This window comes from Mandrillus leucophaeus, unplaced genomic scaffold (genome assembly GCF_000951045.1).
Source record: "Mandrillus leucophaeus isolate KB7577 unplaced genomic scaffold, Mleu.le_1.0 Scaffold103, whole genome shotgun sequence".
Lineage (NCBI taxonomy): Eukaryota > Metazoa > Chordata > Mammalia > Primates > Cercopithecidae > Mandrillus > Mandrillus leucophaeus.
Window position 1 is genome coordinate 3,738,979 of NW_012098432.1, and position 24,636 is coordinate 3,763,614.

Here is a 24,636-nt window from a genome sequence, read left to right on the forward strand (position 1 = left end):
GAACAGTCTTTTCAATAAGTGGTGCTGCAAACACTAAATATTCACATGCAGAAGAATGAAACTAGACCCCTATCTCTAACCATATAAAAAGTCTACTCGAAATGCATTAAAAACTTATATGTAAGACTTGAAACTTTGAAACCACTAGAAAACAAAAGGGAAATGTTGCATGACATAGGACTGGGCAAGGCCTTTTTGAATTAGACTTCGAAGGCACAGATAACAAAAGCAAAAATAGACAAATGGGATTATACAAAACTGAAAAGCTGCTACACAGCAAAGGAACCAATCAGCAGAATGGGAGAATATATTCACAAACTATACATGTGATAAGGGGTTAATATAAAAAACACATAGGGAACTCAAACTCAATAGCTAAAAAACAAGCAACCCAACTAAAAAATAGTCAAAATCCCTGACTAGACATTTATTAGAAGAAAACATAAAATTTGTCAGCAGGTATATGACAAAATGCTTAATATCACCAATCATCAGGAAAATGCAAATCAAAACCACAGTGAGATATTGCCTCAACCCTCTTAGAATGGCTATTATCAAAAAAACTAAAAAATAAATAATGGTGAGAATGCAGAGAATGGAGAACCCTTATACACTGTTGGTAGGAGCATACATTATTACAATGACTATGGAAAATAGTATGGAAGTTCCTCAAAAAACTAAAAATAGAAGTATCATATGATCCAACAGTTCCACTACTGGGTATTCATCCAAAGGAAATGATATTAGTATTCAAAGAGACATCTGAACTCCCAGGTTTGTTGCAGCACTATTCACAATAGCCAAGAAATGGAATCAACCTTTGTTCATCAACAGATGAATGGATAATGAAAATGTGGTATATATATACAATGGAATATTACGCAGAAATAAAATGGAATGAAATCCTGTCACTCACTACAACATGATGAGCTTGGAGAATGTTATATTAAGCGATATAAGCCAGGTACAGAGAGGCAAATATCATAATATTCTCTTGCATATATGGAAGTTAAAAAAGTTTATCTCATAGAAGTAAAGAATAAAATAGTGGTTTCCACAGGCTGGGGAGTGTTGGAGAAGGGAAATAGTCATAGGTTGGTTAACAGATACACAAATAGGAAGAATAAGTTCTAGTGTTTTGTAGCACTGGGAAGTGACTATACTCAACAACAATTTGTTGCATGTTTTCAAATAGCTAGAAGAGTGGATTTTGAATGCATCTAACACAAGGAAATGGTAAATGTTTGAGGTGGTGAATATGTTAATTATGCTGTCAATCATTGTGCAATGTGTACATGTATTGAAATATCACACTGTACCACATAAATATGTATAATTATTAGGTATTAATTATAAACAAAATAGAAAGTAAATGGATGTATCATTTTATAGCCAGCAATGTATGCAAATCCATCTGCAATCCATGAAGTTTCCAATTTCTCCTTATCTTTGCCAACCCTTTGCACTGTCTGTGTTTTTTACTATAGCCATCTGAATGGGTATGAAGCAGAATCTCATTGAATTCTTTATTTGTACTGCCCTGGTGGCCAAAGATGTTGTACAAGATTTTTAATATTTCTGGGTACAAGTCCATAGCAGATATGTTATTTGCAAATATTTTATCTTACTCAGTGAGTGCCTTTTCACTTTCTTGATGGTATATTTTGAAGCACAAAGTTGTTTATTTTTTCAACTTTGATGTAGTTCAGTCTTCCATTTTCTATCTGTATTTATTTGCTTTTTTTTTTCTTTTCTTAATATTTTTGGCTTATGCTCTTAGTGGCATATCTAAAAAAAATCATTGCCCAAGTTAAAAGATTACTCCTATCTTTTCTTCTAAGACATTTATAATTTTAATTCCTATGTTTAGGTCTATGATCCATTTAAAGTTAATTTTTGTACATGGTGTGATATAGGGATCCAACATCAATTTTTGAATGTAGATATATATCTTTCCCAGCACTATTTTTTGAAAAACTATTCTTTCCTCAATAAATTATCATGGCACTCTTGTCAAAATATTGTATTGCCTTGATCTAAATGTCTTTCATTATGCCAGTTTCACATTGTCTTCATTATTGTAGCTTTGCAGTAAGTTTCAAATCAGGAACTGTGAGTTCTTCAAATTTGTTTTTATTTTTAAAGATCGTTTTGTTTGCTGGAAATCCCCTACATTCTATGTGGAATTTAGGATCACCTTTTCCATTTCTGAAAAGAAAAAGCATTGAAATTTTGACAGGGATTGCTTGTATCTCTTGATTGCTTTCAGTAGTAATATCATCTTAACAATTTTAAGTCATCCATTTCAAGAACATGAGTGTCTTTACAATTATTTAGATCTACTTTAATTCTTCAGTAGAGAAGTCTTGTAATTACTTTGCTAAATTTATTCCTAAGTATTTTGTTCTTCTTGTTTCCATTATAAATAAAATTGTATTCTTAAATTATTTTCAAATTACTCACTATATAAATGATTTTCAAATATTTGTGTATTTTTATACTTCTAGGAAAGTGTTCATTTCATCTAACATAAAATGTATTTGCATATTGTTCATTGTATTCCTTTAACATCCTTTTTATTTCTGGAAAATTTGTGGTAATGTCCCCTGTTTCATTTCTGATTCTAGTAGCCTGAGTCGTCGTCTTCTTCCTCCTTCTCCTTCTCCTTCTCCTTCTTCTTCTTCTTCCTCTTCTTATTCTCCTTTTTTTCTTAAAGTGGAAAGTTAGGTTATATATGTGAAGTATTTTTGCATTTTTAATACAGGTGCTTACAGATATAAATTTCATTCTCAGTACTGCTTTAGCTGAACTTCATAAGTTGTTTTTGTTTTCATTTACCTATCTATATTTTCTAATGTCATTTATAATTTTTTTCTCTGATCCATTGGTTATTGGAGAGGGTGTAGCTGGGTGTGATGGTCCATGACTGTAGTCCCAGCTACTAGAGATCACTTGAGCCCAGGAGTTTGAGTTCACAGTGGGCAACACATCAAGACCTTGTCACCAAAAAAAAAAAAAGAAAAAAGAAAAAAGGTAGGAGGAACATCTACCACCAAGGGACCAGGACATGAGGAAGACTGGTGCACTCCAAGCAGGTCTTCAGAAGGAAGGCATTGAGAGCAGACAGAGAAGAAACACATGCTAGGTTGAAGGGGCAGGAATCTGGGACCTCTGCATGTAGCTACCACACATCAGGACTCATTTTGACCCCCAGTGACTTCTGGGGAAGGGGTGAGTTGAGCAGGCGAGAAGCGCCCCCCTCTTACCACAGACCTCTGGAATTCTGGCAGCAGATGTCACAACTTTCAAGGACACTTGAGCTGTCAGGGAAAGCTGCTTAGAGAGGTAGAGGGTCAGGAATTGATCTGACATATGACTTCAGCAAAGTTTTAGGATATGAAATCAATGTACAAAAATTAATAACATCCTTATATACCAACAACATCCATGCTGACAGTCAAATCAAGAATCCAATTCCATTCACAATAGCCACAAAAAGAATGAAATACCTAGGAATACAGCTAACTGGGGTCGTGAAAGATCTCTCTAATGAGAATTATAAAATGCTGCTCAAAGAAATCAGAAAAGACACAAATGGAAAAACATTCCATGTTCATTGATAGGAAGAATCAATATTGATAATCAATATTGTTAAAATGGTCATATTGGCCAAAGCAATGAACAGATTCAATGTTATTCCTGTCAAATTATCAATGACATTCTTCATTGAATTAGAATATTTTAAAATTCATATGGAACCAAAATACAGACTGAATAGCCAAGACGATCCTAAACAAAAAGAACAGAGCTGGAGGCATCACATTACCTGACTTCAAACTATACCACATTTGCAGAAAATGAAAACTCGACCACTTCCTTATACCATATACAAGAATCAACTCAAGATCTGTTAAAGACTTAAATGTAAAACTTAAAACCATGAAAACCCTGAAGGGTAACCTAGGAAATAATATTCTGGACATGGGACCAGGAAAAGATTTCATGATCAAGATGGCAAAAGCAATTGCAACAAAAAAAAACTTGACAAATGTGGTTGGGCATGGTGACTTACACCAGTAGTCTCAGCACTTTGGGAGGCCTAGTCCAGTGAATTGCTTGAGCTCAGGAGCTGGAGACTAGGATGCATAACTTAGTGAGACCCTCTCTCTATAAATAATACAAATATAGCCAAGCTTGGTGGCACATGCCTGTATTCACAGTTGCTAGGGAGGCTGAGGTGGCAGGATTCCTTGAGCCTGGGAGGTGGAAGTTACAGGGAGCTGAGATCATACCACTGCACTCCAGCCTAGGAGACAGAATGAGAGTTTTTCTCAAAAGAAAATAAAATTGACCAATGGGACCTAATTAAACTCAAAAGCTTCTTCCGCACGGCAAAATAAATTATCAACAAAGTAAACAACCTACAGAATAGGGAGAAAATATTTGCAAACTATGAGTCCAACAAAGGTCTAGTATCCAAAAACCTATAGGGAACTTAAACAAATATACAAGTGAAAAACAACCCCATTGAAAATTGGGCAAAAGACATGAAAAGACACATTTTAAAAGAAGACATGTATATAACCAACAAGCATATGAAACAATGCTCAATATCACTAACCATTAGAGTAATACAAATCAAAACCACAGTGAGATACCACCTCACACCAGTCAGAATGGCTATTACTAAAATGTCAAAAAATAACAGATGCTGGCAAGATTGCGGAGGAAAGGGAAGGCTTATACACTGTTGATCGAAATGTAAATTAGTGCACTCACTGTAGAAAGTAGTTTGACAATTTCTGAAAGAACTTAAAACAGAATGAGTACTCAATGGAATAGAAATCACAGCACTATTCACAGTAGCAAAGACACATAATCAATCTTAATGTCCATCAACAGTAGACTAGATAAATAAAATATGGCATACACACAACATGGAATACCACACAGCCATGAAAAAGAATGAGATCATGTCTTTTGCAGTAATATGTTTGGAGTTGTAAGCCATTATCCTGAGCATGGGAGCTAAACATCAAGTATATACAGATACAATGAAGGGAACAGCAGACACAGGGGCCTACTTGAAGGTGGTGGGTGTGAGGAGGGTGAGGAGCCAAAAACTACCTATCGGGTACTATGCCTATTACCTGGGTGAGGAAACAATCTGTACACCAAACCCATATAACATACAATTTATATATGTAATAAACATTCATATGTTCCCCTGAACCTAAAATAAAAGTTAAAAATGTAAAGTAAAAACAATTAAATAAAATAGACACTCAAGTAATCCTAAAATAACAACCACTACCAAAAAAACAAAACAAAATGAAAACCAGAAACAAAAAACCCCTAAACAAAATGACAACAAAAAACAAAAAAGAAACGAGGACGGGTGTTTTCTAATTTCCACGTTATTTGTACATTTGTGAGATTTGAAAATTTTCTTCTATCATTGATTTCTAATGTAATCTCATAATGAATAAAGAACATGTTTTGAATCATTTCCATCTTTTAAAATTCCTTGATTCTTTTCATAACCTGGTATACTTGTATACGGTTTAAACTAGAAAATATTCCATGCACACTTGAGAAGAATGTGTATTCTGCTACTGATGAGTGGTTCATTCAGAGTGCCTGCTTTACACTGTTGGTCAAATCTTCTAGGTTCATTTGGATCTTCTACCCATTTATTGAATCCTTTATTCAAAGTGGCATATAAATGTCTCCAATTCTTATTGTTGCAATGTCTATTTCTCTCTTCAATTTTGTCAGATTTTACTTTCTGTCAATTTGAGGTTTCTATTGTTACGTGTCTATATTTTTATATTTGTTATATATTCCTAAAGTGTTGACTCTTTCATTATTGTGACATGCCCCTTTTTATTTCCAGCAACACTGCTTTTTCGTTTTATTTTTTTGACCGATATTAATACAGTCCCTCCAGTTCTCTGATGATTGCTGTTTGCATGGTATCATTTTCCATCATTTTACTTTCAAATTACATGAAACTTTAAATCTAAAGTGTATTTGCTTTAGAAAGTATGTAGGTGGATTGTTTTTAAATTAAATCTGGCAATCTGTCTTTCGATTGGATCTTTATCAATTCACATTTAATTTTATCTTGATATGATGTGTGAATACTTTCTATGGCATCATTTTAATTATTTTAATGATTGTTTAATTTTATTTTTGGGCTATATTCTCAGGGGTCACTCTAGGGCTTGCAATAGATATATATCTTAAGTTATCAAAATGACACCAGATTTCCAGTAAATTCCAGTAAAATATGAAAACCTTACTCTTACAGATGTCATTTCCCACTTTTGTGCATTTATAGATACTACATATAATGTATAATGTCTATATATGGTAAAAATATTTTTGTAATTATACTGTATATATATTTAGAAAACTGACAAAAAGTGGAGAGCAAGTATATATAGTCATAGACTTGTTATTAGCTTTTTTAATTTACCTATTTTTGTGCTATTTCTTTCTCTAGGCTTGTTACCATCTCACATCATTTCATTACTCCAATATAACTTTGTTACACCTACCTCCTCTATGCTATTATTATCAAAAATATTACATTTCTACATGTTATATAGCCAACAATATAATTATATATACATATTTTTTTATTTAGTTGTTTTTAAAGTCAATTAAAAGAGAAAAGAAGAAGAAAGGTGCAATTACATTGTGTTTTATAATTACTGACTTTTTAACCTTTATTAGCACTCTTTGGTTTTTCATGTGGATTTGAAATACTGTTTGGTGCCACTTGCTTTCAACCTGTGGAACTTTCCTTCATACTCCTTCTAAGGCACATCTTTTAGCAATGATATCTCTCAGCTTTCATTTATCTGGGAATGTTTTTATTTCACCTTCATTCATCTAGGACTGTCTTTATTTCACCTTTATTTTTGAAAGACAGTTTTTCTGAATTTAAGAATCTTGGTTGATAGTTTTCTTTTCTTTCGGCATTTTGATGTTATCTTACTGCCTTCTGGCCTCATTATATCTGATGAGCAGTAAGTTATTATTCTCATGGGAGTTCCTTGCATGTAATGAATTGTTTTTCTCTTACTACTTTCAAAATTCTATCTTTATATTTTGTTCTTAATATTTTGATTATAATGTGTCTGGATGGAAATATTTCTGTTTATCTTATTTGGAGTTTGTTGATATCCTTAAATATGCAGAATACAGTTTTTCATCAAATTTGGAAAGTAACTATTTTTTGAATAATTTTTCTTTCCCTTTTGTCTCTTTTCTCCACCTAGTTCTCCTGTTACATTTGGCTACTTAATATTCTCGTATATTTCTCCAAGGCTTTGTTCACTGTACTTACAATCAAAGAACTGCAGACTATTACAAGATAGCTGGCACTACAGAAGACTTCTAGTACAACCAAACCAATTATTTTTATTGCCTTCCTTATTCAAAAAGCTCAACAAATGCTTATCCCAGCTTATGTTTGCATATTTTCAGTGAAGGAAGTGACTAATTCTTAAATATTTCATTTTGACTTTATGCTGGTCTAATTTTAAGAAAGTTTTATGTTAAGGAACAGTCTCCCCTTGTTTTGATTCCAAGTCCCCTTAGCATCATAATTACCCTTCTCTATAAAAGCTTCTGCTGATTATAATCATTTTCAAAGGTGAATCATGATCCTAGGAGAGCTGACATCAGAGTAAAATAGTAGATTTTTATCTCACTGTGGATGCATCAATTCATAAAGCCAAAGATATATCAGCTATTGAAGAGGTACAAAATACACTGTTCCTCCATAGTTAGCTTGAGGAAAATTAAAAATTGAATGCCTTCGCATGAATTTGCTTTAAATCATGTATCGTTTAATCTGTGTTTGAATAGATTTTTTTAAATGGCAGATTTATACTTGCTAAACATTTTATATTCCTGGTTTTAGCTCTTTGTTTCAGTCTAAACATTTATAATTTTATTTTTTATTAAATATTAGCTCACTCTTCTGGCCTTATAAAATGTATAATCATGTTGTTTGTACTTAATTCTAATATGGTAATAAACAGAATGATCCTGAGATAGCCCCTTAAAAAACTAATTCCAGGTTAGCATTGAAGCATTTAAAATTGTTGTTAAGTAAGATTATTCAACTACATAAAAACTGAGGCAGAGCGCGGTGACTCATGCCTATAATCCCAGCTCTTTGGGAGGCCGAGGTGGGTGGATCACCTGAGGTGAGGAGTTTGAGACCAGCCTGACCAACATAGTGAAACCCCATCACTACTAAAAATACAAAATTAGCTGGGCATGGTGATGCACACCTGTAATCCCAGCTACTTGGTAGGTTTAGGCTGGAGAATCACTTGAACCTGGGAGGCAGAGGTTACAGTGAGCTGAGATCGTTCCACTGCACTCCAGCCTGGGCAAGAAGAGTGAAACTCCGCCTAAAAAAAAAAACAAAAAAAAACAGTAAAAAAATACCCATGACTAAATATTTTCTATTTTGTCCTAAGATTATTATGAAAATCTCTTAAATTCAAAGATCTCTAAAAATCAAGACAGCCTGTATAAATATTACATAAATTATTATTTTAACACCAATAATAATGAAAATTAGATTTATTTGACATAATGTGTACTTAATAATCCCCTATGGGCTTCTATTTCTTATCACTTTTCTTTCTAAATTCTCAAAAAAATTATACAATAGACACATGTTTTGGTATAACCACAGCTACTTTTCACAATACATTTCAGTTCTATTGGTATATGAGGTCTAATAATAACAATAACAGCAGCAGCAGCAGCAGCTAACATTTATTAACAATTATTCTGTGCTAGATATTTTACTGGACAATTGAGTATACACATGTGCTAGACTTTATGTCAAGTGCTATCCATGCATTCTCTCACTTAATTTTCATAGCCTACTTATGAAATACATGCTTTTATTATAGCTATTTGATAATAAGAAAAGTCCATCACCATGGTTAGTATATTAAAGATAATTAACACTAGATGCCATGGCAGACAAAATCTAAAATCATAATGGTTAACACAACAAAAGTTGATTTCTTGCTCATTCAAACCTAAACTGGGGGAGGGGGTGGCATTCTTCGTACATAATGTAGCTATACATTCTGAAACATAAGCTCTCTAGGGACGCTAAAGCAACGAAATAAAGAGAATGGTGTGCTTAGCCCAGAAGTGACACACTTAATTTGAGTCAGAATTTATTAACCAGTAATAAATTATGTCACCCCAATTAAATTTAAGGAAAGTTAGAAAATGTAGAGAAACAAGTAGAATACTTTGTAAGAACAAAATTATTGCCACAGGTCACCAAAGATCCTTTGATCCCTTTTCCCCAAACATAGAACACACTCCTAAAAAATGACAACTGAAATCCCATCAAGTCCAGAATCTCTGTGTGCAGTATCTCTCAATCAGGTCTGGATAAGTTTTTAGTCCAGAGACTTATGAATTAAAAGAGAAATCATCCGCCTTCTGCCCCACCCAATCATATACATATTAAATATACAAAAGTGGAACAGGGAAAGACTAACCACAAGTGGAAGTACACACTTTGTGAATTTCTCCTACCTTCAGGTACAGGTGGTTCCTGAATTAGTCCCTGATTCTGCTTTCCGTGTGGAGTTTTCCTGCATTCTGAAGGTGTGGGGAATTAGGGGATTGCCTATCTCAGAGGCTACAAAAGCTTTTTCAGTGCACTTTTTAGTGCTGAAGATGAGGGGATCAAGTGTATGTTTAAGTCTTGAATGCTTAAAGGCATTTTAGGCTAAAGTTCTCTGGTAATACCTTTCCTTTAAAAGTATAGATATCTGATCTATTTTCTTCTGTGAGTTCCATATGCGGTTGATTACACCCAAAATTCTTTTGGAGTCATATGTAGTTTTCATATCTACTTTTTTTTTCTTAATTTCTTCCCATAACTCATTCTCTAGCAATTTAATGGAAGTTACTATAAATCTAGAATAATAGATGGGAAGCCCATATGCTTAATCTAAACTGTGCTGTGAGTCATCATTTTCATTTACGAAGTTTGGGCCCTTGTCTAAAAGATTTGTTAAATTTATTGTTTTACTATTTGTGATTTAGAAGCAGACAGCTTTCCAAATGTGCAAGGCTCTAATTTTGGAGCTCTTCACTTTCTTTTATTTTGTCTTGCAAACCAGCTACTTTTCTGAGCTCTCTTTTTGCTATAAGGTAATTTGCCAAACATAGTCAAGTACAACCAACATACAGAATCAATATTCCATCTTCCAGCTTCTTCCCTTAGAGACATAAACTAGTAGGCACATAGTTTGCCTTCCAAGTTATCATGGGGACATTCTTTGCTCTAAACAACGTGTATTGCCATCTTTTCAGCCTCTGATATCAATTTTCTCATCTCCTATAACTAATCACAAAGATAAGGCCATATTTTATGTTTTTTGTTATGACACTAATTTCTGTATTTAATCGCATGATTAATCCTAACTTCCCTCACAGATAAACCCTGTAATCTCAACAGTTTAACACAGTGAAGATTTCCTTATTTCTCATCTAAGAAACAACGTGGGTCAGGAGGATCTTGCAGCTATATTAATGGAACATATGGCCTCTAAGATCTGTGTAGCAGGGAAATAGAATGATGCTCTTAATTGCTTTCACTCCAAAGTGATCACTTTTACTTTTGCTCACAGTCAAGTAGAGAGACTGACCACATAATTTTTACATACCTGCATGGGAAGCTGGGCAATGCAGGGGAGCACATGGAATATATGGCACTGGTGCTTAAAATTACAAAATAAATTCAAACATATCTGGTTTAAATTTCACCTTCTTCCTCTCTGCTCTCAGTAGTAAAAGCATTTAAAATATTTTAAAAGCAATTTGAAATATTACACAGACACAAAAACAAAATACATTTTTGGTTTGTTTGCTTGTTTGCTTTTAATTTAACATCTGGTAGCAAAGATTTCTAGTTTTATATGCTTGAGTATGCTCTAATTGCTCATCTGAAGTAATTTGGTTGATACTATTTTATATCCTAGACTAAAATTCAGTCATTCCAGCAAACAATCTAGAATGGTTAAAAAAAAAAAAAAAAAAAAGCACTGTTAAAATTGCATAAAGCACAAGTGGATTGAAATCAGAATGATGTGATAAATTGGATGAATTTGGAAGAAAAATGGTGGAGACAGAAAATGTAATGTGCTTCAATGGAAACCATAAAATCACCTTTAGAGTCTTCATTTCAGATATAAGTGGATTTGGAGCAAGAAAAAGTATATAATGAAGGTAAAATAACTAAAGACTGCATAAATCTGATCACAGGCACTATGATACAATGACCCTCAAATAATTAAACTTTTGACCTTTTTTTTGAATAGGAAGTAGCAGTTTTGTTCTCAGAAATATCTTTTATGTAGCAGCTGGCACTTTCTGGAAAGTATTTGAATTTACTTCTTTATAACTGCATCTGAAACATAAATGGTACTTTGAAAGAGCTGTAGAAGTTTGGCCCATTCTCCAGCTATACTTACTATAAAGGGTTAAAAATCACTAACAGAACACACACTTTTAAGGTTTCAATTTCAGCCTTGTATGCCGCATCTTTTCAGTATAAATCAAGAAATTTGTATGTTAATTTTTAACACTGAAAATGCCTCTTACAGCAGCCGATGGAATAGGTATTCATAAAGCATGAAGTATAGCATTATTTTAAAATGTCTGACCTACAGTGTTATATCATTTTTGTAGAGAAACATAAAAAAATTTGGATAAGCATTATAAAAAAGAAGCTAGGAGAAATAGTGGCCTTAAGTTAAAGATGATAAAAGCATCTATTATTAAAAACTAGCTAATTAATACAACAGGAATTTTGGACAATATCTAACAAATTCAATCAGCAGCTAAAATGTCATATACAAGTAAATTACCATTTATTTGATAATACAAATGAGACAGTATAATATCTATCCTTAGTCACAAGTTCCAAGTAGGTACATGGAGACTTTGAACTTTATAATCTTCCAAAATTTCCACTGAAAGTTGTAATATCATCATTACAACAATATGCAAGCTCCGTGACAGTAGGATTTCATATGCTCTAGCTGAATGTTGAATGCTTAGGGCTGATAAAAATATTTATCTAATATCACTAATCATTAAAGAAATGCAAATCAAAGCCACAATGAAATGCTATCTCACATCAGTCAGAATGGTTATAAAAAGTCAAAAAACAACAGATAATGCAAGGTTATGGAGAAAAGAAAAGGTTTATACACTGCTGATGGGAATATAAATTAGTTCACCCATTATGGGAAGCAGTTTGGTGATTTCTGAAATAAAATAGAATTACTATTTGGTCTAGCAATCCCATTATTGGCCATATACACAAAGGAATATAAATTTTTCTATCACAAAGACACATGCACACATGTTCATCGCAGCACGATTCTCAATAGCAAAGACATGTAATCAACCTAGATGCCCATCAGTGGTAGACTGGATTTAAAAAATGTGGTACATAAACAACACGGAATACTATGCAGCCCCCAAAGTAATGAGATAATGTTCTTTGCAGCAAGATGGAGCTGGAGGCCATTATCCTAAGTGAACTAATGCAGGAACAGAAAATCAAATACCACAGTACCTCACTTATAAGTGGGAGCTAAACATCAAGTACATATGGAAAGAAAGAAGGGAGCAACAGACACTAGGCCCTACTGGAGAGTGGAGGGAGGCAAGAGGGAGAGGATCAAAAAAATATGTATTGGGCACTATGCTTATTACTTGGGCAGGAAACAATCTGTACACCAAACCCCTGTGACATATAATTTACTCATGTAATAAACCTGCATATGTACCCCTGAACTTAAAATGATACATATATGTGTATATATAATTGTGTGTATATATGTGTGTGTGTGCCCCTGTTTAGTAATAACTTATGATTTAGTAAAAAGAAATCTAAGCATAATAAAATACCTCTCAATTTCGAAATCTGTTGAAGGGGTAGGAGGAAGGAGTTAAAGTATCTGTCCAGTAATCCACTTATTTTTTTTTTTTTATATAAAATGAGGGCCAGTAGGAAGAAAAGAAGACTGTAAAGTAATCTGATCTCCATGTCAACTGGAACTCCAGAAAAAATAGACAAATTATATTTTTCAGGAGAAAGACACCTTATCTATTGCATGCCTTTGGCAGGATGGACCCTGGCTAAAGATTGTTTATATATATATCTCAATATATATGTAATTGATTCCTTGTCTTTGCTATATATATACACACACACACACACACACACGCATTTTATGTATACATACACACACACACATATATATAACTATACAAATTTTATAGTTATATATATAGTTTTAGGTAAATTGCTTGTATGTATATATAACTACCATCTATCATCTATCTAGTTATATATAGTTATATAATTTTTTAGAGACAGAGTCTCTCTAAGTCACTCAGGCTAAAGTACAGTAGCATGATCATAGCTCACTGCATCCTGCAAACCTCAAATGTTCCTCCTATCTTGGCCTCCCAAAACTCTGAGATTACAGGCATGAGCCACTGTGACCTGCCAGGATTGCTTCTGTGAAATAAACACAGAGTCTGTGAGATGTGTTCCCTGGAAAATGTCAATAAACTACACAACCCTCTGGAAAACAAAATGAAAATACTTCGTAACGTAAAATTGCCTCTGTTGGAAGTAAACTCATAATCCTTACTAGAGACTTCGTTTTCCTGGGTCAGAAGTGCATGTTCTCCAAGGGAAGAGAGGACCTAGAAAGCTACCCTTGATGTCCCAGATATCTCTTTGTTTCATTTGAGTCTCTTGATTGTATCCTTGATGTTATTAGTACAGTTTCATACTGAGGTAAAATCTTTGAATTGTGTCATTCTAATTTGACAATCCAATAATGTTAAACTGATTTATGAAGAAGAAAAAGTAAGGCACATATGTTTTGTATAACAATAAACATGTCATTTAGACTGGAGCATGTTCAAGACTGAAAGGCACTGTTATGCACCAGGACAATGAGCACAAACTGAGACTCTCTGGGGCCAAACTGGAACATGTAGTTATAGTACAAATAGCATGGGTCCCATTCATCAGTGTATTTACCTAATAAATATTTTAAAAGTTTTACCAACTTTGAAAGTCTAGGTGAGAAAATGGAATAATATGGTCCCATATAAGAGTTGTAACACTCAGCAATGTATTAATTATTCAGGCTGACCTTATATTAACAATATAAGCATTAGAAAATATATAGAATAACATATTATTTCCAATTAAAAATTAAAAAATCATATATTACTCTTGTAGGTAGTTTGATTATCACCATTATATTTAGCCACACAAATATCAGTATTTAAGAATGATATTTAAAAGTTGGAATTACGGTAATAGGTGATGTGAATAGCACTCAAACTAATCTATGCTCCATCAGAAACATTAAGCATCACATATATATCAAGTAAGTCTTATATAATGTCTCATGTTTAGGAATAGCTCATGTTTAGGAATAGCTCAAGGAATGAAGATACAAAAATGTGCAAGATATGTAATTGATAATACCAGAACCATTACTTACTGAGGTGAGCTTTTCTTGGAGATTTTAGAGGCGGTATAAAATCTCGTATGTTAGCTAAATTATGTGATTCTTGTTCTTACCAACTAATTTAAGGACCATAGATGGGCTTTGGTGATCCCATGAACCTCCTAAAATTATAAATAAAATGCTTTTTGCATATATATATATTTTAATTGAGAGAGATTAATTTTTTATCACGTTGTTAAATTTCTTCATATTTGGGCTTGTGAACAAAGAAGAAAACATAATTAGTGCTCAGGAGTAATAGTATCTAGGAAATAGGTCTACTGAGAGATGATCCATACTGTGGGGCAATTTATGCTCACATCTATGCTCTGATTATGAAGAGATATCTAGCCTAGTTGGAAGTAGGTACCTATTAGCAGACTGTACCATTTTGAAAAAAAAATCCTCAGTCATTCACTCAAATTCCCTTCACCTTAGAAGGCAGCAGTAATAGCTAGAATTTATGATATCCAGATTTAACTTTTGGTATGAAATTTTGATTATTCAAATATTCTGACCATAATGTTCTTTTATGATTTATACATACTTAATACATTTTCAAAGGATAAATATAACAAAATATTGATAACACTAAAAATGTCTTTGGCTCATAATTTAGAATTTTTGATACTCAGAAGGTTGATTTCTTTTTTTCAATGCCTTGAGATTATTGAGAGTATAAAAATCGAAAAGTTTAAAATACCTCAAAAGCGTTAAATATTGTCAATGCTTTTACTTCTTTACTTCCACTCACTCTTAACCTTCTCCAACATGGTTCCTATCTCTGCTACTTCATTGAGTTTGCTTTTGTCAAGGCCACCGTTGATATCTATATTCCAGATTCAATAAATACTATTTAGTTTTCATATTCCAAGACTTTCAGCCAGGCGAGATGGCTCACACTTAGAATCCCAGCAGTTTGGGAGGCCGAGGCAGTTGACTGCCCGAGCTCAGGAGTTCAAGACCAGCCTGGGCAACATGGTGAAATTCCATCTCTACAAGAAATCTAAAAGATAGCTGTGCATGGTGGCATATGCCTGTAGTCCCAGCGACTTAGGAGGCTGAGGTGGAGGATCGCTTGATCCCAGGGGGTCGAGGGTGCACTGAGCCATAATCATTCCATTGCACTCAAACTTAGGTGGCAGAGTGAGACAGTTTTAAAACAAACAAACAAACGAAAAGACCACACACACAAAGTCTTTTCAACTGGCCTTCAATACAGGTGAACAGTCCATTCTTTTTTTTAAAAAAATAGTTTTATTAAATTAGTACATGTGTAAAAATGGAGAACTGATGAAATAAAGCCACTGGCAATAAGGAAACAGAGTTTGACCAGTTCATTTGCAAAGAAGGGAAAATCAAATGGGATAAAGACACCATCATGGGATTAAAAAGGAAAGATTTGAATATTTAAGAATAAGGAGAAGCCCTTGAGAAAAATAAGACCTTCAAATGATTTTACAAAAGTGATTTTATGATTCTTCTGTGCAAGATAAAGAAAAGCATATCTAATCATGACAAATTTTACCAGAACGAATTTTGTAAGACAAAAACAAGATCACATTTAAAACTAAAATTTTATCACTGATAATGTATGACAATATGCATTTTTATTCAACAAAAATGATTATGTCCCAAGTCTGAAAGAAATTTAATAACTTATAAATTTTAACTAATTTGTAGTAATTATTCTGATACTTGACAGATTTCCTAAAGGAGGTACAATGCTGACATAGTCATACAGTAACAAAGCTGTCAGTTCAATGATTCTTGCTAACAAAAATTTCTCATAATTCCCAACTTCTACCCCAAATGAGATTCTTGATATCCATAAAATAACCTTCTGAATATGTATATTTAGAAACTATTGAATAAGATATAATTTTTTAACATTGATGTAATATTTTTAATGGGAATAGAGAATACACGGAGAAAAGTGAACAAATCACAGGTGTATAGCTGGATGAATTCTTCCAACTCGTATAACCATCACACAGATCAATATCAAAATCCTAGATGCCTGTCTGTAATTTCTTCTACTCACTACTCCCCTATGAAGCTAATTATCATTTTTTAGCTTTTTATACATGGATTACATGTACTCTTTTGTGTCTGGCTTCATTTGCTCCAAGATATGGATTTTTTATCTAGAAGTCTCAACACATATTTCATTAGACTTTTGGATTTATACTTGCCAATCAACATGCCCAATTTCTAATTACATTATTTACTCTTCATCAAAATATATTTATTAAATACAATTAAAAATTCATATAACTAACCTTTTTGAATGAGATGTCTTGATGTTTTTGATTTCATGCCAAGATCTTTTGGTTTTAATTCACATAAAATAGATGAAACATGTTTTCTGTGTTCACTGGAAGTTTTTAAATCAACAGGATAATATATATTCTGTGAAAATAAAATAAAAGCAATGAAAATGACAGTATCTCATGCGTTTTAGAGTTCTCCAAGTGTTCTCACATGAATTATACATTATCATGATTGACTTTCATTTAAAATACAAAAACAAAAACCTGTGAGGTAGGCAGGGTTAAGAAAAAAATTTTAAAAACTCCATTGTGTATAATTTTAACAATCTGTCTTTCTACTAATATTGGCCAATGCCATAAGAGAGATTGAGGGAAAGAGAGACCTGCCAGGAGAGTGCCATGACAAAAGGAACAAGGGAAGAGGGAAAATAAGGAATAAACAAAGAGAAGCCAGATAGTTTTCCCCAGAAAGCCTGAAGGAAGATTAAGAGTAATAAAGGGAGGGACAAAATTATTTCACAGAGCACTTAAAGGCAGTAACATGGAAGAGGAAAAGGAGGGACAATAACACAGAAAGAAAGGAAGGGAGAAATGGGACCAGAATTATCACGTTTTAAAACTACAAATGGGCCAGGTGCAGGGGCTCATGCCTGTAACCCCAGCACTTTGGGAGGCCGAGGCAGGTGGATCAACTGAGGTCAGGAATTCGAGCTCAGCCTGGTCAACATGGCGAAACCATGTCTCTACTAAAAATATGAAAATTAGCCAGGTGTGGTGGTGCATGCCTGTAATCCCAGCTACTCGAGAGGCCAAGGCAGGGGGATCACTTGAACCCAGGAGGCAGAGGTTGCAGTGAACTGAGATTGCACCATTGCACTCCAGCCTGGGCAAAAGAGTGAGACTCTGTCTCAGAAAAAAAAAAAAAAGGACAAATGGATCAGCTATGTGTGGGAAGAGTAGCAAGTAGAATATTGAAGAGGAGCTTCATGGGGAACAGGGGCATTGTGGAATGCAACTGTATAATATCTGTGAACCGGGTGGGATGTTTTAATAACAGTGTTATCTACTTTCCTCTTCACAGTTCATCCAGGACTGTTATGGAGCTTTCATCAGGTTATCAGGGGCATAGGCTCTTTCAAAATTCCTTTATCATCTCTTACTGTATCTGCATGGGTACTATCCTCAAACTTTTCGCACGAATCAAAATAGCTACTAGAGCTCCAAACACCGTTTCAGTCAGAAGTTGGAGGAAAAAGGAAATGACAATAGGACACAGGCCATGTATCTTAAGGAGCTTTTCCAGAGGTTCTTCAAATAACTTCTGTTGAATATCTCATTGGCCCCATATCCCGCTATGAAGGGGAGGGTAAGGAATGCTAAGCGTTTTGCTGCCTGGAATGAAATTTGGGCCTATTACCATGGTAGAAGAAAAGAGTATATATTGGTAGGCAACCAATAGTCTCTATCATAGAGAAAAAGTTCAGAAGGTTAGATGAGGTTATGTGTTTATGTATTAAAAAACTTTCTCAGGATATGATACTTTCTTTGGTAAGAAACACTGATCTAGCTTCTGAAGACTCACAAATATTTATTTTCACATAGATCTTTCTGAGGTCTTTGCTTTTGTGTATTTGTTTCTGGAACATTTACATAGTGCTTATCATTTGCCATTGTGAAGTTCTTTATGAATATTAACTCATTTAATAATCATAACAACCATAAACTGAGTTCTTTCACATGGACATCTCATACTCAAGAGAATCAAAAGCATATTTTTTTCCTCCAAATATATTAGTTCTTAGTCCTACTTTCAGTGAATGGCACCATGTTTGTTTAAGAAGAAGAAAGTCAGGTAAACTCTCTGATATGTCACAGCTGACAGAATTTTGAAATAGAGAATTCATCCTCACATTTCCCCCACTACTTTGACCTGTTAACCGTTCAAATCTCCTTTATTTGATAATTTAGAAAAGACACTTGGATATGCGCCTCAGTCCCCTGTATTTACAATTTTCTGAGTTTCTATTATTTAAATGTTATATGTGATATTCTCTAATTTACTTATCAAAAACAATTTGTCTTCAAGCAGTGACTCATAGGGTAAGGGCTTTTTAATGCTCATTATAGGTGTTAAGTATCATCTGTTCCTGGAATAAACCTGTTTTTATTTTTCATTTAAAAATTCTTCACTCATCAACTCTGACACAAGACAATGTTTTTTCACTCTTTATGTGATAAAATCACCTCATTTCGCTGGAAACACAAATAAGGACTTTTAAGCTCATATATTCTCTTTACATTTAAAAATTTTTCAATCTTGCCAAGGATAATTAAAATTTAAGAAGTCACAATACCAAAACATATTGTCAAAATATGACACAATTTTAAGTAATGCTGCTTGTATTTTCATTTAGGCCCTGGTTTTTCTATCAGATAAGTACGACAAAATACAATGTGTGGCACTATTTTGCAATCCAGTTTGTAACAACAACTCTAAATACCTTTTCAGCCTCAAATTCTTCTGCAAGTCCTCTTCATGTTACATCATCACTCTTGTATTTTCCTACTTCTAAGAATTTTGCTCTATTTGGAAATTTCTCTCTGTTTCTCCCTCCTAACAATGCAATTCATCACATGTTGAAAATCACCTCAAATTGCATTTGAACCATAGAAATGTGTCATTTCTTTCTTCTATATATCTCACTTTTATCCTACTCATGATAAAATAATGAGTATGTTCAGTGATCCTGTTTCCACTAGTACTTACACCTTTAGATTCCCCTGAAAAAAACAAGAACTCTCCCTCCAAAAATCTGTCAAATTTGAGATATCCAAACTCTATCACAAATACAGTTAATTTATAGATTCATGAAATGTAAAGGGTCAGAAATTAAGTAGATTGCTAGTTAGCTCCTTTTAGAAACATACTTACTTCATTTCTCCTAATTATCCCTTTTCATGTATCTGGCTGTCATTGTTTGTCACGTTTTATAAAAATACTTCCTTCCATGTTTTTAGAAAAGAAGAATTCATGACAAAGGGTACATATATGACAGGGGAACAAATCTATAGAAAGATGATCAAAAAATTTAAACCTCTAAAGGAACTGAGGCTTACACAAGCTGCAAAAGTAAAGAAATGGGCTTTTCTGTTATATGTAATGCAAGAAAGGAAAGAGAATGTGTGCACTTACCGATTGATCGTTGAGATCATAGAGAATGAAAAGTTATCAGAAGACTAGGAATGATCTAATAACGATCTCACTTTCAATAACAGAAAGTATATTCGATTACCTACCCTACCTTAGACTTAACGCTGGTCCTCAATAATTGCAGAAAATATTTTAAGGGTATTTGGTAGCACTTAGTAAAGGAATAATAATCAAGGAATATTATAAGTTGACAATAAGCTAATTATATCAGATGCAATTTCATTTTTAACATGGTCAAAATTAATTCAGGTTCAAATATCCTTGGCATGATAAACCTGTATTCAGCGGTATGTTTGATAAAATCTTTCATTACTTTTAGATAGAGATCAGAAATGCTGAGTGATCATGAAAGACTGAAGATTAATAAAATGATGCCAAGCTGAAGGGAGGTATCTAATGTCATGATACATGGTTCTGTTTTCAGCTTGATTCTGGTCAATGTTTATATAAATGAGAAGTAAAATATAAAAGAAATGGTTGCTACATTTTCCAATGAGATAATAAAATACAAAATTAATTAATACCAAACAAAAATCTAAGATAGTGTCAATAGCCTGGAGTAAATTAAGTAGATTAAGTAAAATAGAAATAAATATTGCAGTTGGGCAAAATATTCTTAATCACTGGGGTACATGATGGTGATTTAAAATCATGAGTGATAAGACATATTATATTTATAAAATACACTTTAGTTAAAAGTAAATTAGTTAGGAATTCATTTATGATGTGACCCTAAGCTGTATTAAGCATTTCGTTGAGAATGGAAGAAGCAATAGTTTTACCATATTCACTTCTGAAGAACTATGTCAGATCAGGAAAACATATTTTCAGATGATTTTAGATAACCTAGAACATGAATAGTAAGCAGCCTACCTACTCAATTACTGTAAACGTAAGCCCTATATAAATAGGCTATAGTTAAGTACAGCATAGAGAAAAGATAAAGGGAGATTCAGGGTCCCTATCTCCTCCACTATCCATTTTTTTCATTTTGAAAAATATTGCTGAAAAAAATAATTTTTTTCAACTCAGAAATACTTAGAATTTGTTCTTTAACCCTTCTTCTGAAACCTTATGTCTAAGCTATCAGCAAATCTTGGCAAGGCTACTTCCAAAATATATTTTAAATATGCTCCCTTCTCTAAATGTTCAGCTACTTCTCCATTCTACAGCTATAATCATCTATTTCTGGTCAATCACAAATACCTCTTATTGGACTCTGCCTTCACCCTGGCTTTTATAATATACATCTACATTGTCAAAATGTAAATCCAATCATGTTTCTCTTTTAGCTTTAAATCCTCCGACTGTTCAAGATGCTAAGTCCTTTCTATGAGGTATAGAACGTCATCAAAATATGGCTCCTGACCACACAGCCAAGCTCATCTCATGGTATTGTTGACCTGGTTCATTATAGTCCTGCTATACTAGATTTCATGCAGTCCCTTGCACAAACCCCAAACAAAATAAGCTATTGCATGCCTCAGGTCTTTGTGTAAGATCTTTCTTCTGCCTGCAACATTCTCCTTCCTATAATGTGCATGGCTAGCTCCTTTTTCTTCAGGACTTTAAATATTATCTCCTCAGAAAAACCATCCATAACAATCTTATGAGAAATAGTCTTCCTTCTATTATTCTCTATCTCAACATCCTACTTGTTTTGTTTATAAAATTTATCACAATTTTGTTTGCTAACATGGGTTAAGATTTGTTTTTTCTTCCTACAATTTAATCCACGAGGGCAAGGACTTTGCTTTTCTTTTTTTACTCAATGCTGAGAATGTTCTCTAACACTCAGTAGATACTTAATAATTATTTGTTAAATGCTGAATGAATACAGCCAAAGAGAAATAGCAGAAGGAATGAGTGGAGATTTAGAAACTTCAGTTCAATATGATGCAAAACAAAGCTCCATTCTTTAGAGACAGTCCAACAACCAGAAATAATTTTAAAAGAAACATGTAGCTTGTATTTTCTACAGGACTTTGCCCCAATAACACATTCAACATTCTCTTCTTTTCTTCCTGAATTCTTTAACATCTTTCTGTTACTCCAAAGCTTCTCACTCAGCAACGCTTCACAATTCTTGCATCTCTTTATAAACTGTTTATCATGATTCTCTGAATTTAGTTTCTCTGAAGTTTTGGTGTCTTAGATTCTGTGAATTTTTTGGTGTCTCTATCAATTTATGAATTTCTCAATTTGTCATACACACAAAATCAAAAACATAAACGTCTGGTAAGAATAATTATATCTTTACTCAGATACATCTATCTACCTGTTCTGTTGATTATACATCACAAAAAAAAAAAAAAAAACAGCAACAAAAGAGCCATCCTTACGTAATTTAGAGTGAAGAAGCTAAGAAAAAAATAATCTATAATAGGTATAGAAGTGGGGGAGACAATTGTATATTAATAAATTTCATCTAATCATAATAAGAATTTCTCAGAGCATTATTGAAAATTGGAATAGATTATCTGAGGAGCTATAGAGCTCCCCACAATTGAAAAATTAAATAAGTACCTGGTTATAAAAGTCAGATGGATTATTGTACTAGATATTTATGTTCCCGAGAGAGATAATGATTTATCTTTAAAAATTAAGGAGCGTTAGCAGTGGTAACAATTGCCTCTATCTTCTTTCTAGATCAAGAGTAAACACTTTATACTGAACTTTGCTGTCTTTCAAATTCAAGTTGCATTTTCATCCCTTCCTAGTTTGAGTTTCCCAAAGTAGCCTAGTTAGAGCTCTATAAAATTGTAATTTTGCTTTCACATTTTGAATGATACAAATCAGAGTGCTAATCCAGATCTTACCTTTTCCAGATAATATGCAAAGAGATTATACTAAAACACAAACAGAAAGAGTCACCCTTATTTGTTTGAATGAAAATTGTTAGCTCTAGTGTTTGGCAGCACAGCCTCTCATTAACGTAGTAAGCAAAGCCTTCACCTTAGGGGGAGGTTAATGTGTACAGCAATCCATGTATGGAAAGTAAATAGGGTTGTCCTCAAAGTGGGTGAACTATCGAGTAGCACTTGGACTCTGCTTTCAATAATAAGTACTGGTTAACAAGAAAAACCATGGAGAAAGGGGCATGGTTCAAATGGTTTAACATGAAGTTTTACCAGAAATAGTTACTAAAAAGTAACTCTAAAAAGTTACTTTAAAAAAGATAACCCCTTTAAGTGACTGGCAGGTTTAACTGCTGTTTGAAAAATTGCTACTACCCTGCATTTGATACCAATCTTACTTCATCTTAAGAGAGTGAACTAGAAATGAGAATACCCTTGATACATGGGAGAGAATCCAAAAAGAATGGCCTGGATAAACACAGGAAACATATTGTATAAATAAAATAAATGTGACATTTCTCTTCCATACACAAAGTAGCCAAGAAATGGGGCACCTGAATATATTATGCTGCAAGTGTCCAGTTTAAGAATACATGACATAAAAGATAATAGAAAGGTTATGTTCCCTTAGTTCAAGAACTGTCTAATAGTCTAAGGTCTGTCATTACGAAGATTGGAGGCACCAATGTGTATATTAATGATGCCTACTCTTAGCTACACTACAGTGGATACCTGGTAGCAACCTTTGTAGAACTGAGTAAAAAAGAGACGTTGCAAACTTCCATGAGATTTTAGAGCAGGCTATAGCTTCAAATTAAGGAAAAAACAATGCTAGTTTGTGTATTGTAATAATTGACACTAGGTAGAATAAGTAAAAGAAAGGACATGGGGAAATTTTAGAGTATGCAGTTTTCATTTTATTTGAAAATCTCTCCAAAAATGAATTTGATTAATTTTTATTTACATTTCAGTAAAATTCTATTCACAACCCAATTTTTCTAGTACATGGATTACATTATCTGGTAGCTAACATATTATTAGTAATGATTTAAAATAATTCTATATCTTTAAAGATCTCATTTTAAACAGAATATAGCTCTTCCTTAAATAATATCATTGTTTATAACCTTCAAAGCATTTGTTGCATTCTACTTTATATCAGAGTTATGTCCATTGCTCATAGTAAAAATTACTCTCTCTGAGGACTGGGGTTGTGGTTTACTTATCTTGATATTTCTGCACCACTTTGATTGTATTCTTCAATCCGTTGTATTATCAAGTCACAAGTAACAAAAAAAGATGATAAATTTGATTAGTTTATTCAACAGCTATGTATTGAATGCCAGCTATATCCATGGCACAATACTAGACATAGGCATAAAGTTATTATTAGTAAATATTTAAATTCTGTCTTTTTCAAAATATTTCATAATTTACTGATTATTTCCCTATGTAGATGTGAAAACAAGAAAAAAAGCACTGAAAGTTAGAAAAAGATAGTAGAAAGCATGAGCTAAATTCTTAAGCTCCCGACAAAGATCTGCATTTTTTTTTTTTAATTATACTTCTAGGGTACATGTGCACAACGTGCAGGTTTGTTACATATGTATACTTGTGCCATGTTGGTGTGCTGCACCCATCAACTCGTCATTTACATCAGGTATAACTCCCAATGCAAT

The 24,636-nt window shown here is 33.3% G+C and overlaps 1 protein-coding gene across 1 annotated transcript in view; it reads right to left on the reverse strand.

Moving 5' to 3' along the window:
- LRRIQ3 (leucine-rich repeats and IQ motif containing 3) overlaps positions 1–24,636 on the reverse strand; it is a 172,666-nt gene that overhangs the window by 33,862 nt on the left and 114,168 nt on the right. The window contains exon 6 of the mRNA XM_011977711.1: positions 16,898–17,027. Within this exon, the coding sequence (XP_011833101.1) occupies positions 16,898–17,027 (130 nt within the window). The remainder of the gene's footprint in view (positions 1–16,897; positions 17,028–24,636) is intronic.